This window comes from Phytophthora infestans, genomic scaffold, assembly GCF_000142945.1.
Source record: "Phytophthora infestans T30-4 supercont1.29 genomic scaffold, whole genome shotgun sequence".
Taxonomy (NCBI): Eukaryota; Oomycota; class Peronosporomycetes; order Peronosporales; family Peronosporaceae; genus Phytophthora; species Phytophthora infestans.
In genome coordinates this window covers 1,791,304-1,808,182 of record NW_003303730.1, presented here as the reverse complement: position 1 = coordinate 1,808,182, position 16,879 = coordinate 1,791,304, and the positions used below count along the sequence as shown (strand labels likewise).

Below are 16,879 nucleotides of genomic sequence, written 5' to 3'. Positions count from 1 at the left end.
CACCTCCATGGCCGTCTTGCCTCCCTCGGCCCGGCTATGGACGAATATGTCGTCGAAGTACGTCTGTACGAAGGTACGCAAAGGGCGGAACAATTGCGTCACCAGGCGATTGAACGTCGCCGGGGCGTTAGACAAGCCCTGCGGCATGACGAGCCACTCCCAAAGCATGCCGCTTGGAGTGCTTACCGCGGTGAGAGGGATGTCACTCTCTCGCATCAGGATTTGGTAGTATCCGTCGACCAAATCCAGCGCACTGTACAGTACGCTCCCGGCCATGCTGTTCAACAACACATCCTTTCGTGGGATCGGTGTTTGGGCCGGCACCGTTGCGCTGTTCAGCTTGTTATAAGCGTGAACCAGACGCCACTTTCCGTTCGGCTTCCGAACGCAGAAAGTCGGCGTCGAGTGCGGGGATTTCGATTCCCGCACCATGCCTGCCTTCGCTTTCGCGGCGAAGAAGGCATCAATGACCTCGCACTGCTCGCGCGGGAGAGGCCATTGCCTCGTGACACAATACTTTGTGCCGAGCACGAGATCAATCTCGTGCCGTACGCCTCGATCCGGTGGAAGTTGGGTCGGTGGGTGTTTGCTCACCACGTCCCCATACTCCGTCACCAAAGGATACACCCAATCCTTGGGGTTCTTGAGAATCTCAGAACCCAAGCGCGCCTGACGCTGCTTGTTCAGGTCTTCCAGGACGTTCTCGTCCAAGACAGAGGAGGAGTTCAGCTCCTCCTGAGTGGTCTCAGGTCTCACGAGTACCATCTCAGCAATCTCTCCAGCCTTGAGGTTGGCCAGGAAAGACTCAGCCGTCATTTCCTCGAGGTTCAGTATCTCCGCAACCTCTGGCAACGGTTCCAAGTGGACACCAGATGCCTTGACGGGTAAACCTGTCTCGCCATCGAAGATGTGATAACACTCTTCCACCGGCCTTGTCGGAGGAGCCCGGGCCCTGGACTCCGAGTCGCTTGAAGCGACGTCGATCGGAACGAAGTTCGGATCCGACTTGAGGCGGCGGCGGTGTCTTTGCCGACGGCGTCTGTGACGGGGAGCTTTGCTGCCCACGTCTAGGGATGTCGTCGCTACGACATCCGAGGCACTCGTGGCCTTGTGTGATACTGTTGTACCCACACAGGAAACGTGTTCAGCGCCTTCCTCTTCAGTTAAGGTCTGGGCAGCCGCGTGTGGCACTGTGTTACCCACACAGGAAGCGTGTTCAACGTCTTCCTCTTCAGTTAAGGTCTGGGCGACCGTGAGTGGAGCTCTGTTACCCACTCTGAACACGCTGTTCTCAGTGTTCATGACAGCTGCAGCTGTCTGCGGAACTAAGTTACCCGCCTGTGGACCTAAGTTACCCACTTGGCCGACGCCTCTTCTGGGCGCGGCCAACATCAAAACATCCTTGGAGTCGTCATATACGTCGACGACTCCCAAGCATCTGCCGGATGCTTTGGTACCCTGGCAGCCCTCGCGGGCGCCCCGGGTCCTGACAGAGGTGGGAACATGACTCACCAATGCTCTGTCGGACTGCGCAGGGCGGCTATCACCGATTGCCTTGCCTCGCCAGTCGATCCAGGGCTCGTGCTTCTCAAGCCAGGGCATGCCCAGGATCATATCATATGGATCCATATCGAGAACAGTGAACTGTTCGAGGCTGTCAAAGTCTTCAAACTTGACAGCCAGATCCACTTGGACGTTGGGGACAGTGACGACCCTCCCGTCGGCCAGTCGCACTGACACCGTCCCGTTGCCCTTGCTTTCTCTCAAAGCTTCGGACAACTTGTTGCTGTTACGAGCAACCGTCTGGCGGCGTGCGAAATTCTTCGACGCCCCAGAGTCAATCAAGACTCTAAAGGGATGATCGTATCCCCGTACACATCCGTGTACTACGAGCAACCCGCCGCTGCTCTTCGCCGATTCGAGAGTGCGAAGACTCTCAGGGGCTAAGTCCTCGTGGTACGCGCCACCCGCGCACCCATCACGAAGACTTAGTTCTTCCCCAGTAGGGCGCCCCGCCCCTACTGGTTCCCTGCGTTCCCCTGTCCCCGGGATCCTGGCTTCTGCCAGCGACCCTTGAGGACGAACTTGGGGAAGGACCGTCTGCGGAGATTCTCCGCGGGACAGTCGCGCTTGAAGCTGCCCATCTTCTTGCAGCCGAAGCAGCGGATGTCACGCTGTTCGGCGGACCCGAGCTCCATGGGAACTGGTCCGTTGGGGCTTGTTCGACCGGGAGCCGACAAGGAACTCCCAGGCCATGCTGAGGCTGGCGTACGCGCCTGGCGATGGCTGTACTCTTCTTGAAGAGCAACTTGAATCGCCTCTTCAAGGGTGCTTGCCTGCACCCGGAACAGCTGAGTGCGTGCGGGGCCCACTCGAAGGCCGTCCATGAACACAGTCATCTTGATGTGTTCATTGAGTGGGTTTCCCACCAGGGACGCCGTGAGCTCCCGTATCTCTTGCACATACTCGTGCAGTTTGCGCCTTCCTTGTTTACACGCGAGGAAGCGCGAACGCTGGCGGTACTCGTAGTTCGCCGGGAGGAACGCGGCTCGGAGCTGTTCGCACAGCTGAGCCCAGGATGTGAAACATCCAGGGGATGTTGCTTCCCGAGTGTACACCCAACTCTTAGCACGACCGCTAAGGTTGGAGATTGCAAAAGCAACACGCAGTTGCTCGGTCGAGATCAGAGCCGCGTCCATCGCGAGCTCTACTTCTCGGACCCAGAAGTGAAGGTTCTCGCCTTCCTTCCCTTCATACGGCTTTACCTTCAGCCGTATTGGCTTCGGGTGAGGCGGATTTGCTTCCGCCGCCGGAGCCTGCAGGTTCTCCCGCACATGCGCGATGAGGCCCTGCTCGTATGCGTCGAATGCATTGACGCGCTCGAGCTGCTCAGTCGGTGTTGACACCATCAGGCTCTGCAGGGCCTCCATCCCGAAGATGCCTGCCATCTTCCGAACCGACTCGAACTGAGAGTCGTTCAAATGGGAGAAGTCGTTCCTATCCATGGCAACGAACTTCGGAGGTTCAGGTAGTCTACCCGCGATGGCGTGGATTGACTCCAAGTGCTACCAAGTGTGACGGGGTCACACAGCACCTTGCGCAAGAGGAAGTTATCTTCCGAGAGTATACAAACTCTCAGTGAAAGGCAGTTCACAGGTCCCCTCTTTTATTAAAGAGAGCGAAGTGACCTAAATAAGGTAGATTGTAAACTGAGTATATTTATAGGTAGGTTAAGTTTGGGTTTAATACAAACTGTTAGTTACCTATAGAAATGCAATGTCATTTAACCAATGGTTGGCTTTGAACGACCTTGGTACCTTGTACCAAATATCTCGGAGTATGACGTGTAATACTCCTGAAGTGTGGAGTGTCACACTTCATGTAACCAGGGTACACTTAGGACCACGTACCCCGTTACACGTAAGGTATCCACAACAGAACGATTTTAAATCAAATATGGGTTCTCATCAGACATACGCTGACGAGGCATTGTGAACAGGCGATTGCCGGGCCAGATCGAATGGCAGAGACTACCTGCACAGTCTCAAATTTAGACTGTGCAGCCGATGCACAGTCTCGGCTATATTATGTTCTCTTCGCGCAGATTGCTGATCCATGTGGTCGGAAAGGCTAGCACGTTAGCGACCAAAACAAGTGCATCTTCGGGTACAAGAACGTATGAAAAAACCAGAGTGATTGTCGGTGAGTGTGGCGGCAACTCGACTTTTTAAACTTATCTAAGCACCACTCAAGCGGCTTCACCGCGGTGGTCGCCTCGCCGCAATGTCACTCCCTGCTTCGTAAAGCCTTTCATATGTATGCACACCGGTCGATATCATTCTTTTTACAAAGAATCATTGACAAAAAATGACTACAAAAAAAGCTTACATTGACGATAATATAAGACTTAAGTATCTATACCGGAAGAATTCCATCGCTTGTCTGATACCGCTTTCACTGTCCAGTCCAGTGACATGCACTCCATAAAGCTGGAGCTCAACGAAAAGAAGGACAAATACACCGTAAGACGGCTGATAAATCTATCGTACCTGTGCTTTACAGCCAATTCGTCTGGAGTGCTGGTGCGGCCGCGTTCCCTGGCCCACGCTTCGTCTAGGAGCCCCTGAATGCGTGCAAACGTAGGTTTTATTGCAGAGCTTAAACTCCTCAGGGACTGGCTTGAAAGCAGACATATTTCTCTGCATTCCAGCGTTTCTTGTCCGCACAGGAGTGTTTGTTCGAATGGTGTAAATCTGATCACAGTAAGAATTTAGTACGATTTCAGAAACTGTTTCACAGTCTAAGCAGCACAAACCTGGAATGTTTTCCTGCTGTATGCCTTCAGATACGACTCCAACGCGTCCCAGCTGTCGAACGCCGTCACATCCAGATCCTGTACGTCCACTAATTCGTCTTGAGGAGCGATGTCACCTCCGTCGCATCCTTCTGTTTCCGAATCGGACGAATTTTGGCTGCTAGCATCAGAGTCTGATGCGAATGAAGAAGGAGATCCCTTCTCGTGCTCGGATTCTACTGACGAATCCTGAACGTTCAATGATTCTTCATTTCTGCGTCTAAAAGAGTTGTGGCGACGCGAGGATAATCGATGAGGCAATTGCTTTCTTCGCTTGGTTACCGCTCGATCTCGGGCGGTAGGATGCCTTCTTAATCTCTTCTTCTTCTTCCGTGAGTTTGAATGAACTGCAATGTCGCGGGATTCGCCGTCGCTGTTAGATCTTGTCGCAGCGCTTGCTAGGTCTTCGTCACTCCCTTCGCTGTAACGGGGCTGGTGGCGTGGCATGGCGGGCGTCAATACAGCAGACGTCGGACCCGTGCTGCTTTTTGGAGCGCTGGGATTCTTTTGACTGGGGAGGGGGAGACTTTTGACAGCCATTAAGCTTTAGGAATGATGGTCTGCATCCGGGTGAGCATCCGAAGATCAAAATGCACATCCGAAGATCAAAATGCACATCCGAAGACAACCAAAAGATTTGTCCCCACCGAAATGGCCCTTTTAAAAACTGTGCAGGGAGACACTCTCCAGATCAAATCGTGTTTGTCAATGAAACTTCAAAGGATGGAATGTATTGTACAATCTCAATTTTGTGACTGCTACATCTTACCTTGTTAATTTGTTGTATGATATTGCTAAGGTTTAGGTCCTCCCTGAGAAAACACGCGTGGTCCGGTCAAATAATATTTGACCGGACCACGCGTGTTGAGGCTGTGTCAAACAAAATGATACTAGAGGAGACGCCCCGCTTTCGTTTAGAGTGCTTAAATCGCGATTCGTACTTAGGTTCATAAGTATCATTTTGTTTGACGGAGCCTCATACGAAGTATGTCTTTCTTCTTTTTTTCGTCAAGGGTTAGGCTAAAGTTTAGTCGGTTGCAACCGATCAGATAGGAGGTCCTCCGTGACTTACGGCGTAAGGGCCATCCTCCTACGTAGGACCATAAAACTGAGCACAATACATGTATCAGTTTCCGAGAAGGTAAAAAGGCGTACTTAAGCGCGAGAGCGACGCCAATCATAGACCATAAATCCAAGCGTCTTTTTATCCCTAAATCACAATACTTAAGTAAGTACAGACCATAAATCCAAGCGTCTTTTTATCCCTAAATCACAATACTTAAGTAAGTAAGTACTGTACTAGAATAAAGCTTAGCATTAAAAAGGTCCTTAAAATTCCATACTATATACACCTGGTATCAATATTGTCATTTGAGCAATATCAAGATTACTTTAAAGTAATTTCTGTCGGCGGATGCAAAAAATATAATATACGACAGGATATCGTGTTTCGTAAGGTTCCTTTAGGAGGAATGTTACTGTAAAGGAACATTTTCAGTTTTGTATCTTAAAATACACCCTTTTTTTAGCAATGATAGCGATCCCTCCCGTGTCCTCGGAGTAGAAAGCAACTGCAATAAAAAGTCTACCTCGGGTAAACGGAATTTACTAGGAGCAGAAAGTAACATGATGAATACGAGCTGCTAGAAGCTGCGACCAGATGTTCTATTTCTATTACTACCTCCGCTCTGAAAAAGATAACCATTTCAAATTATATTACAGCCTACCCAACAAAATACCCCCTATATGCCGATCACTGTGGATTTCGAATCTCCCGCGCTTTCCCGCAGCTTTCATTTTAAAAGCTGGCGGGGGAGATCACAGACAGTGAGCGCCAGGCCGTCTGGGAGTCCTTACTGCTTCGCAGCGTGGGAGGAGTGCTCAAACATGGAGAGGTCGTTCGGGTTGCAGCGTACTTCCGTGTGGGCCGCCAAGTTGTCGAACGAATTTGGAGGCGTGGAATCAATTCGATGGGAGGTCGAGTAGCAGCCGTGGTCAAGTCAAGGAAGAGCGCATGTGGTAGGAGGAAGGTCAATCGAGCTGAGCTGTGCGAGAGAATCGCTGCAGTTCCTGTCAATGAGCGCGAAACCCAGCGTCTGCTTCAGCGCGCGTCCAACATGAGCTGCTACCTGGTTCAGCAGCTGATCAAGGAAGTGCGCTCAGAACTACTTACACCCACGCACAAGTTGGTGCGTGTGGACCACGTTCGACCTAACGGAAGGGGGGATTACGTGTTTGATCCAATGTTTGACGTCGTGCATATTGACGAGAAGTGGTTCTACATTAAGAAGATTGGGCAGAGTATTTACTTACTGAATGGAAAAGATGAAGTACCGCTCGAGGATCCTCCTGTTCAGTTCGTGCAGAGCAAACGCTATATCATGAAGGTGATGTTTTTGTGTGCTGTTGCGCGACCCCGAGGAAACTGGGATGGCAGTCTCTGGCCTGTTGTAGAGCGCTACATCACTCAAAGGGCAAGTGTGAATCGCCCTGCTGGCGTGGAAGAACTGCGACCTGTCTCAATAACAAGGGATATTTCACGTCAGATGCTGGTGAACGACGTAATTCCTGCTATCAAAGCAAAGTGGCCGCAAGAGCAGAAGGGTGTTGCCATTCGCATCCAACAAGATAACGCTCGGCCCCACGTCCAAGAGGATGATGACTAACGTTAACGCGGCAGGGTCCTCGGATGGCTGGAACATCGCGCTGCGGAACCAGCCTGCACAAAGTCCTGATTTCAACTGCCTAGACCTGGGCTTTTTTGCCAGCATTCAATCGCTGCAGTCGCAGACAATACCACGAACACCCCAAGGCCTCATCAGGGAAGTGGAAAAAGCTTTTGGACAAACTACAGCGGACACGCTTACCAAAACGTTCTTGACTCTGCAACACGTCATGGAGCAGGTTATGAACTGCAAAGGTGATAATCATTACCGTCTCGGACACTTGCACAAGGACAAGCAAGTACGAGCTGGCACTCTCCCTACGTCACTGCCTTGTGACGCTATCTCACTCGCCAATGCTAACGCGTACATGCTGCTTCTTGCAGCGAGCAGCCCCCCCCACCGCCTACCGCTGAAGTTCCAGAAGCCCCAATGAGCGCCCCTTCAGAATGTGGCGATGCGGTAAAACGCCGAATTAAATTTTTTATCTATACTTAGTTGCCGTCTTAGATCCGTTTTTGTATCTGTAGTTGCTCGGCGGAGCATGAACGCCTGTGCCTTGCTTAGTTTCTCACTGTCAGCTCTCGGTCATAAAGCTAGCTAGCCAGCCTCTCTCAAATTAATAAACGCTCAAATGAACGAGGCGGAGCGCTGCGCAAAAAAAACAAATGGTTATCTTTTTCCGAGCGGAGGTAGTATTACCACAATTTTCTCTTCATGAAAGTTAAATACTCCTTTTCCCAGTAACATCATCGTTTTTACTTTAGTTTTAGTTTTCTTACTACTGTACAGAGCCGTCGAGTACGCAGTTAACGATGACGGGGTATGTTCTGTAGAGTAGTGCGGCGATAAGTTCGTTGATGCAACCGCAAGTACATCAATGATGCTTGTTCATGTTCGTACTACGTGTAGTAACAACCTAGTGGCTCTTAACGAAAGAGTTGATCCACTCAAGAGCAGTCGACACGCGAGTGTACACCGATGGCTTGCCCTTGTCAGCATGCCCAACTGCGTAGCTCAAAACTCCAACCAGCACATCATCCGCGTCGCCCGAGTTGTTGTCTTTGATGAGGGGGCCACCTTGGTCGCCAAAGGAAACACCTTTACCCTCAATACCGCCGGCACACAAGTACGTACGGTCGATATAGGTAAAGTTGGTTGCCTTTCTGCAATCCTCATTCTTCCACACTCCAAGCTCGACACCTCGCAGCTCTTCCGACTGCTCAAAAGATTCGGCGGGATTAGTACTGCCCCACCCTAACGAAGTCGTCCACACTCCCAGCTTTAGGTCAGTATCATCAGACTTCGGGAGCTGGACGGGCGTGAACTTGCTCGGCTTTTCCAGCGTCAAGACTGCCAAGTCGTACTTAAGATTGGGGCCATAGAACTTCGGGTGCTGCTGAGACGACGCGATCTTAATCTGCTCGCCATCCTTCGAGCCGTTAACATAGTGCGTACCTACAGCCACGAACGCAGGTCCTTGGCCCATGCACGACGCAGCCGTTAGCACATGGTCCGGGGAGATAAGCGTACCACCACAAACAGAGTTGCCATCGGCAGTGAGGCGCAGATTAGTTGTGTACGTCTTCGAGCCCTGGGGAACAACATGTCCACCGAGAATGGCAGCAACCGATCCGATGGCGACCGACCCGAATACAGCAGTTGAAATAACCTTCATCGTGTAAGTTGCCTGGACAGGGTTGGTGGCTTAAGCGGGAAGAAGGAAAACCGGAAATGGATTGCACTGCAGCAACCCAGCAACACAGCAGTGCTGGGTTGGGCAACCGTACTGTGAATCCCGCGATTTGAGTCGAGCTTTCTCACGGAAGATTCCTGCTGTACTGTACCGTATTCAACTTGCCCTCTCTAATTACAACATGTAATTTACATGTACACGTTTGTGCTCAAAATTACAATTTTCAAATGTCATTAAAATAACAACCACTGTTTTACCAGTTCTTGAGTGGGGAATGCAAGTACTGGTAACAACAGTAATAACTTCCTTGAGGCATCACTAATGTGACGACTTAAATTATTAAGTCGCACGACTGGTCGGCGTACTACAGTATTTTAACATTAGAATATGTCCAACTCGGTGCACACAGCACAGTAGTGTTTGCAAAATAGATTTTCTGAACAATATCTATCAATTCAGGATAGTGCTAAATCGGCTGATTGTGTGCAGATCCTTGCTGTTGACATACTTTTCTACCGTACATACTAGTTTCTAAATATTTTGATAGGATAACAGGATGTGAAACAAGTATATTTAAAAGTAATAAATAGGCACTTTGATAATTAAAAAAAACAAGAAAATTTCCTTAGAATAGTAAACAAAATCCTTGTACATGTAAAATCCTTTTTAAGCGCACGTGCTGTAGGTACATGTTTACGTACTTCAAAGTACTGTACATGTACTCACGACCGAAGCTCGGTGCAGTACATGTACCGTGCTGCGTATATTTTGCTGTGGTATACAGTATGTTATATTGGAGAGGTATTCGAATTAGTGATACCCTCTAGTTAAGGAGGTTGGACCGCCAACCGTTTGCTTCACCTCCATATTATACATTATACTACTATTAAGAGAATTTAAACTTAAGATAGTGTTCGTTTGCAGAGCTACATCCAACTAAGTCCAGCTTCCTGCTCTGTTTGTACCCGATTTAGTTGTACATCTACATCTACCTACTCTTCTGGCATATCTAGCAGCTCTTCAATAGATCTTTTGTGTGCAAGCGCGACATCGTCACGATGAATTGGCGGCAAATTCATCGATGATTCCTCCTCTTCAGGCCTTTGGTATTCACAGCTTTGATAGTCCAGAAGACACGTGTGCATCCAGCCGTTAACAAGACGGGTGCGAGCATGTGCAAAGTTCCTGTCTATCTAAGGCTTGGCGCACGTTCACGCTGTACAGCTTTGCAGCAGTTTATAGTGATTCCTCCAGATAGCGATAAAAAATGGCTTTCCGACGGTATCGCTGCAAAGAGGATTGCCTGTGTGCGAAATGCTGTGGACAAGTCGTGTTAAACAGGGCAGCATCAAACACCTTCCGATCACGATCAACCACAGCGAGACATGAAATCAAACGCCTGTAAACAAACAAATACTGTACAGACAACGACGGTCAACACAAAGTGAGAAAGGCCAACAAGACAAAAAAACTCGACCCCTTGCGCGGTATTGGTCAAAATAAAATCAAACAAAAGAGTTAAAAAACGAAAAAACAACTGGAAAAAATAAAACGCATGTACAGGTATGTTTTTAATCGACACCATCACTACAGTCGTAGACATGTTCTCCCACGCTAAATATAAATTTCGTCTTTACTCCCTGTCCTTTTGTCGTATTGCTTGTCTGGGCGCCTTAAACTCGGACAGCAGGTTTGCCTTTTACCTCCATCCTTTTAGTGTTCTCAATGGAATATTTAGCGTCCGAGAGGCAGGGCCAAAATTAGAGAGGAGGCCATAGCGAGTAGGGTTAAGTCTTTCCACGACTAAATCCACACTTCCGTATTGAAGCACAATGCCGCCTAAGAGACAGAAACTGCAAGCAATAACAAACTTCTTCGCCAAGCAACCTCGGCCGTCCCCGGATGAAGTACAAGAGCGCACTAATAATCCGATACAAACTTCATATCTAGCAGAGCCTACTACTCCACCTATTTCACGTAGTGCGGACTTAGAATCGTCATCTGTAGCTCAATGGTGCCACGAAAATGGCATCGCTGAAGACCCACTTGACTGCCGTGTTTACGACTTTGTTCGTTGCGATCCTGTGCACCGTCCTCCTAATATTTTTGCAATTAGACATCTGCAAGAGGATCCGAAGCTACGTCGTGGAGTCATTTTTGCATATTCTAAGATGAATTTATTTCGACCCCGCCTAACGTGCTATCCGAGCCGCTCCTATGGCAAGCGTTCGAGATCATTTCAGCCTGAATGGTTTGAAAAAATATAAGTGGTTGGAGTACTCTGAAAAAGCAGACGCAGTGTATTGTAGATAGTGTTACTTAAGCCAAGAATCAATGACAGCAAAGGACACATCTGTGTTTGCGCGTCCAGCGCTGGGCTTTCACAACTGGAAAAAAGCCACGACGAAAGACGGTTTTGTCGCAGACTGTCTCTGTGACGGAATGCTTCAACATCGTTCAGTCTATTCACGCTACTTGTAGTGCATCATACAAAAGGAAAGACAGTTTGTATGGCTACGCGCAAGACGAACTACAACAACTAATCAGCATTGGTTATCTGGAAACCGGTCGAGGTAAAACCCAGCCTCTTGCAACTCAGGCTTTAAGTGCCACGCGCTGGAATTGTCGTGTGCGAGCTTTATTACGTATTAGATGGTTGTGGACTCCAATTATTCAAGTATTGAGGCGCGTGGAATTAGATGGAGCCAATCGTGACAAGCGAGCTGATGCAAAGGGCATTATTACAAAAATGCAAACATTTGATTTCGTTTTTCACATGGAAATTATCATAGTGGTATTGGAAAAAGAAAACATTTTGTCTCAATATCTACAAAAGGATGACATGGATATAGCCTCGGCTGCAGGACTAGTGAGACCGACGCAAACTTTATTGAACAATATGCAAGCTAACAAACTAAAAGACGACGAAAAGACTTATTTTTACTGTTCGGGTGACTGCGGTAGCATTCTGCACATCATTGCACGACCCTATCGACGTACCGGTCAAAACAGCACCGTGGTCACGAAGGGGATCACGTAACAGGGGAAAAGGAAAGTCTGGTGTCCCCGGTGCGGATCGAAATGAGATTGTCACACAAGAATGTCACTATTATGAAGACGTGTATTTAGCTGTGGTTAAAGGTATTGCTGGTGAATTAAAATTACGATTTAGTGGAGACATTCTTGATCTGATGGAGTTTTGCGGAGGATTAAACGCTCGTAAAAAGTTCATTTATTGGAGCCCTGACTCAATTTCTAAAATCGCAAGCGACTACTATCCGAAAGACTTCGAAAGTCAAATTGAAAGTTTGAAGCAGGAGGCAGTCAGCTTCCGTGAGTTTGCAATCAATGACAGTCGCTTTGAGAACACCAAGTCGGTCAATCAACTAAGTGTCACAATGGTTGCTTCAGATGCACATACAATATTTCCTACGCTGCACCGAGTAATTCAGCTAGTCTGTACGCTACCAGTGTCAGCGGCGAGCGCTGAGCGCTCATTTTCAGTAATGAAACGCGTTAAAACTCGTCTAAGGGCCGTTCTTAGCCGATTTCTTGCAAGTGGATGAGAGTTAAGGTGGATGGTACTTTTTGTGCTTGATTCGGCTAAGAACAAACTTAAAACTAGTGGATGGCCTTAGTGGCTAAGGTTGAAGGAGGGGTGGTTGACATCTAATATTAGCTTCGATGTATCACTTTGATCGGTTTGACTTGTGGTCGTTGGCGTCCGGGCCCTTTTTAACGATACGTAGCTGCCGAAGGTAACACTCTGTGCGAAGTTGTTTAGCTCCAAATGCCATCAGACACGAGTCGGCTTCCTCTAGATTCATGGTGCCGTTGTACATGACATCACCAATAGTCGATGCAGTCGCGGGAATGCCGCCGTCAGATGTAGCGGTAGCTGGAGGTGCCGTAGGTGAAGGCAAATGAGGAGACATAACGGAGGAGGAGGACATGGAGATAGATTGACAGGGGGTCGTTGGTTGCTGATGTGGACTGAGTGCTTCAGGAGACTTGATGGAATGAGCTGTATAAACCCCAGCCAAAGGTGTCGTTCTATCCCGTCAGGTATGTCTCTCCTCCCGTCCACCTTCCGTCCACGGCCACCAACCCTAATTTCACACAGTGGACGTGGATCAAACGGACCATACGGCGTCCACTGCCATATGGATCCAAGTGAAATGATTGGGCCATGGAAGCATAATCCACCGTTATTTTTTGGCTAAGAACGGCCCTAAGGACGAAGATCGGCGACGAATGGCTATCCGATCTTCTACTTTCAAGCACAGAAAATGACCTCACAATCAGTATCAGCGGCGATGAGGTACTAGATCGATTCAGTAGTGCATCAGAACGGCGAATTCCTCTATAAGTACTAGTTAAAGGGTGTTAATCTACTAAAATACCACAACAAAAGTTTATACTTTCAGTATTTTTTTTACCACATTCAAATTGTATTGGTTATTACTGTATATTAACCCCCCCCCGCACTTACGGCTATTTTCGGTCTCTGTCTACGACCCCACATGTTGTATATACAACATGTTAAAAATAGGCTAAACTTGAATTTTGTATTGACCTCCGTAAGTACGAATACGTTTTCTGCACTGCGGGAAGATCAGACGCTCGGTGATACATTGATTGCGAGCTTCTTCGCAGCGCTATGTATCCACATGCTGTCTAAGACACCCACGCTGCGCCAACAAACCTGAAGAAGACGTATATCCAACATATTAGAAGTGTCCCTTTTACAGGGCTCGAACATGCCATGTACGAAGTGCAATGGCTATGTGTACAGTCATCAATGATTGCAACACATTTATATTGAATCAGGTTAGGTATTCATCGACAAGCCCGCTCTTACTCGCTATCGTCCTCTCCAGCACATCCCTCCCCACCACTTCTCTCTTCAGCGCCGACATCAGTGTCGGAACCAGCGCCCCCCCCTCCACAGTACCGCTGCCAGCACTCCCTCCTCCGCGCCGCTGCCTTCGGAACCAGCGCCCCCCTCCACAGTACCGCTGCCAGCGCCTCCCTCCTCCGCGCCGCTGCCTTCTTCCATATCAATAGCGGCGCGTCGGCGCTTCTTTACCGGGCTGCGCATCTGGATTCCACGACCAACACGAGGATGAGGCCGCTCCTCTCCGTTCTTCCACATGACATGCCAGATTTCGTGGCATGTCATGGTGTTTCCTGGGTAGTGGCCCGGCCAGACTCGGTCACAGAGGTAGACACTGTGCATGAAGAAGTACAATTAGTCAAATTACGATTGCGTAAGCCACTGTCACACTTACTACTTGTTGCCGTCGCTGCATGCCTCGCAATCAGGGTTTCCTAAAAATATATTGTAATAAGCAATAATTGCCATATTATGCCATACCATTATGTATTTCGAGCCGCACGACTCCCCCGTCAATAACTTATTTCGGTAGATTTAGTCCAGAGTAACATATTTTGTCATTTTGAAATCAAAAATTTACTTATCATAACCCTATTGTATTACTTAGTAACCAATAAGAAAGCGGCCGCTGGAGCTACTCGACAACCAACCGTTCATGCTGCTGCTCTGAGCTGAGGCCAGGCTCATTTGTAAATTCCGTGCTGGCATGGATAATCTTCTCTCCCCAACGCGATCACCAGTTTCTCGCTACACCAGAAAGCAGATCTGCGATGTATTTTTCAAGCCAATCCGTGACGAGAATGACGACTGTATGGGTTTCTATCGATGTCGCTGCGGCGTACAGCGGAAACAGGACGCCAAACGTGGCTACACGAACCTAATCAACCACATTTATAGTCAACATCCTGATTATGAAACTACTCTAGACAGTTTTCAAGGCGGCAACAATGGCACACTCTTGTCGTTCGTAGACAAAAAGAGCGCCAATATATTTGGATGGCTAGAGTGGATTGTTGATGCTAACTTGCCGCTCTCATTCTGCGAGAACAGCCTAACGCGACGCTACACGACCCTCAAGCCCATATGTGATGATACCTTGGTCCACTACATGGCAGCTGTTTGCCAGGAAGTGCTGCGCACGTTCAGCGAATTTCTCCTGAAAAGATTTGGTATCGTATTTGACGGGTGGTCTTTCAAAAGTGAACATTACGTGGGGGTCTTTGCCGCTTTTGGTCATGATGGTAAGCGGGAGACTGTACTATTGGCGATGGCGCCTCTACTAGACAAGGAAGACTCCAACAACCATCCCCATCACGATGCTGATGCACATGTTGCGTTCCTCAAGACGATTTTAAAGCCGTTGAAGCGGCGCATCGAATGTGTCCGCTTCCTGGTCGGCGACAACTGTTCCGTCAATGGAAGCATCGCGTCAAAGCTGGGGATTCCGTTGGTCGGCTGTGCCAGCCATCGACTAAATCTCGCTATGACCCAGTATCTGGACGAGTATGAAGACATTCTGGAGAAAATCAACGATCTTATGAAGTTCCTGCGTGGTCTCAATCAGTCGGCAAAGTTAAGGTAAGCCGTATCTGAGTTTTATTCTATATCCGAGTTTTATTTAATTTGTTTTTATGCGGACTACATAGACACAAAACACCACTCCGGCCAGTTATTCGGCAAAAGACTCGATGGTCCTCCACGTTTTCCATGGTGGAACGCTACTTCAAGCTCAAGCCCTTCCTGGACTCCGCGGATGACGACTTAGCAGCGTACATGCCATCCCCACTGGAAGAGAGGCAGCTGCGTTCAACGCTTGACGATCTGAAGGATTTTGAGTCGGTAAGCAAGAAGCTCCAGGAGGAAGGTAACTTAACGCTGGCAGATGTTCGTGCTTTGTTTGACAGCCTCATGGAAAAAGCACCATCCCTAGGGAGCTATCTGGCTCCACAGGCTCCCATAGTCAAGTTCCCGATATTCGAGATGGCGTGCGTACAAGTTCTGAACGGAGAGACTCGGCTTTTGACGCGAAACTCTGTCGCGGCTCTAGCTCAATTTGCTGCTCCAGCCTTAATCCAACCTCAGCATGCCGCAGCCAACAAGGAAAATAAAAAGCTCAGCTTTGCTGAGCAAGCACTTAAGAAGCGGAAGGTGGATGCGCAACAGCAACCGAGGTAGGAGCTTTTTAAATGTCGTTGTCATGTCAATTTGACCAATTCCTTTTGTATATGAACAGATACGAGTTGGTGCAATACATTCCACCGACGTCTAATATTGCCGAACGTTTTTTTAGCCAAGCTGGAATCGTGTTGTCTCCTCAGCGGCAAGCCATGGCGCCGGCCCAACTTGAAACCTACAAGGACCAAAACAATCTCAAGTTCCGGGTTCGAAGCTCGCAAACTACAGTGTGTTACAACAAGTAGTTTTTGCTTTTGCTTTTTACGTGCTAAAACCTAATTCGTGAATGTGTTGCTTTATTGTGTAGTACAAACGACGATCAGATACCCACCGACTTTCAGTGGGCCAGCAGAATCTTTCGCTGTACACACGGGGTTTCACAGAGCTCTCGCTCTAAAGGACACCGCAACCGCAAGATTCGCTATTGCGGGTGCAACGCTCGGTTTACAGCCGTTGTGATCCGGACATCTACGGAGGGTTTTACTATCAAGATTCGCAACGAGGTTTGCTATCGGATATTATGGGTGTTATTATAGTTACCAACCGCTATCTGCTTTGTCCAGAATCACACCCATTCCCACCCTACCACTGCGTCTGAAGCTTCGTCATATCTGACGACTAAGACCTTACCATTGGACGAGCAGGATCGTGAGGACGTGAAAACCTTGGCGGATGCACGTGTTTCTTCGAAGCACATCTCCAGCTTTTTGAATGAGCGGATTGGTATGTAAGCCAGATTTAATTTTTTTATTTTAATTAACACGTCTGCTACTATGTTCTTCGTATGACTGTATATGTAAATAATAGGGCTGCCAGATTACTCCCACAGCAGTCCCCGCAACCTCATTCGCAAATATCATGGGGAGGGATTCTGCTGAAATCCGATTGAAGGACATGCTGCGCGCGCTGCCGCCAATTTGGATGTCAGTGATGTTCTCCGTGATGCAAGACCCAAATTGGCATTTACAACCGGGGATCCGTGTTGCAGACAAAAGTGCAGAAAGCTAATGGTTCCGAGCCGTATGGGTGAGACTTTTACTGAATGATTTTTACCCACGGAACAGATATATCTGGGGCCTATCTATCTAGGGTGG

At 48.5% G+C, this 16,879-nt stretch overlaps 1 protein-coding gene across 1 annotated transcript; it reads right to left on the bottom strand.

The window, feature by feature from the left end:
- Positions 1-12,402: 12,402 nt before the first annotated feature.
- On the bottom strand, positions 12,403-12,648 carry PITG_13652 (uncharacterized protein; the record flags this gene model as incomplete). Its single annotated transcript, XM_002899792.1, has 1 exon — positions 12,403-12,648. One exon carries the CDS (start codon positions 12,646-12,648, stop codon positions 12,403-12,405), a length of 246 nt encoding a protein of 81 aa, XP_002899838.1.
- Positions 12,649-16,879: the final 4,231 nt, after the last annotated feature.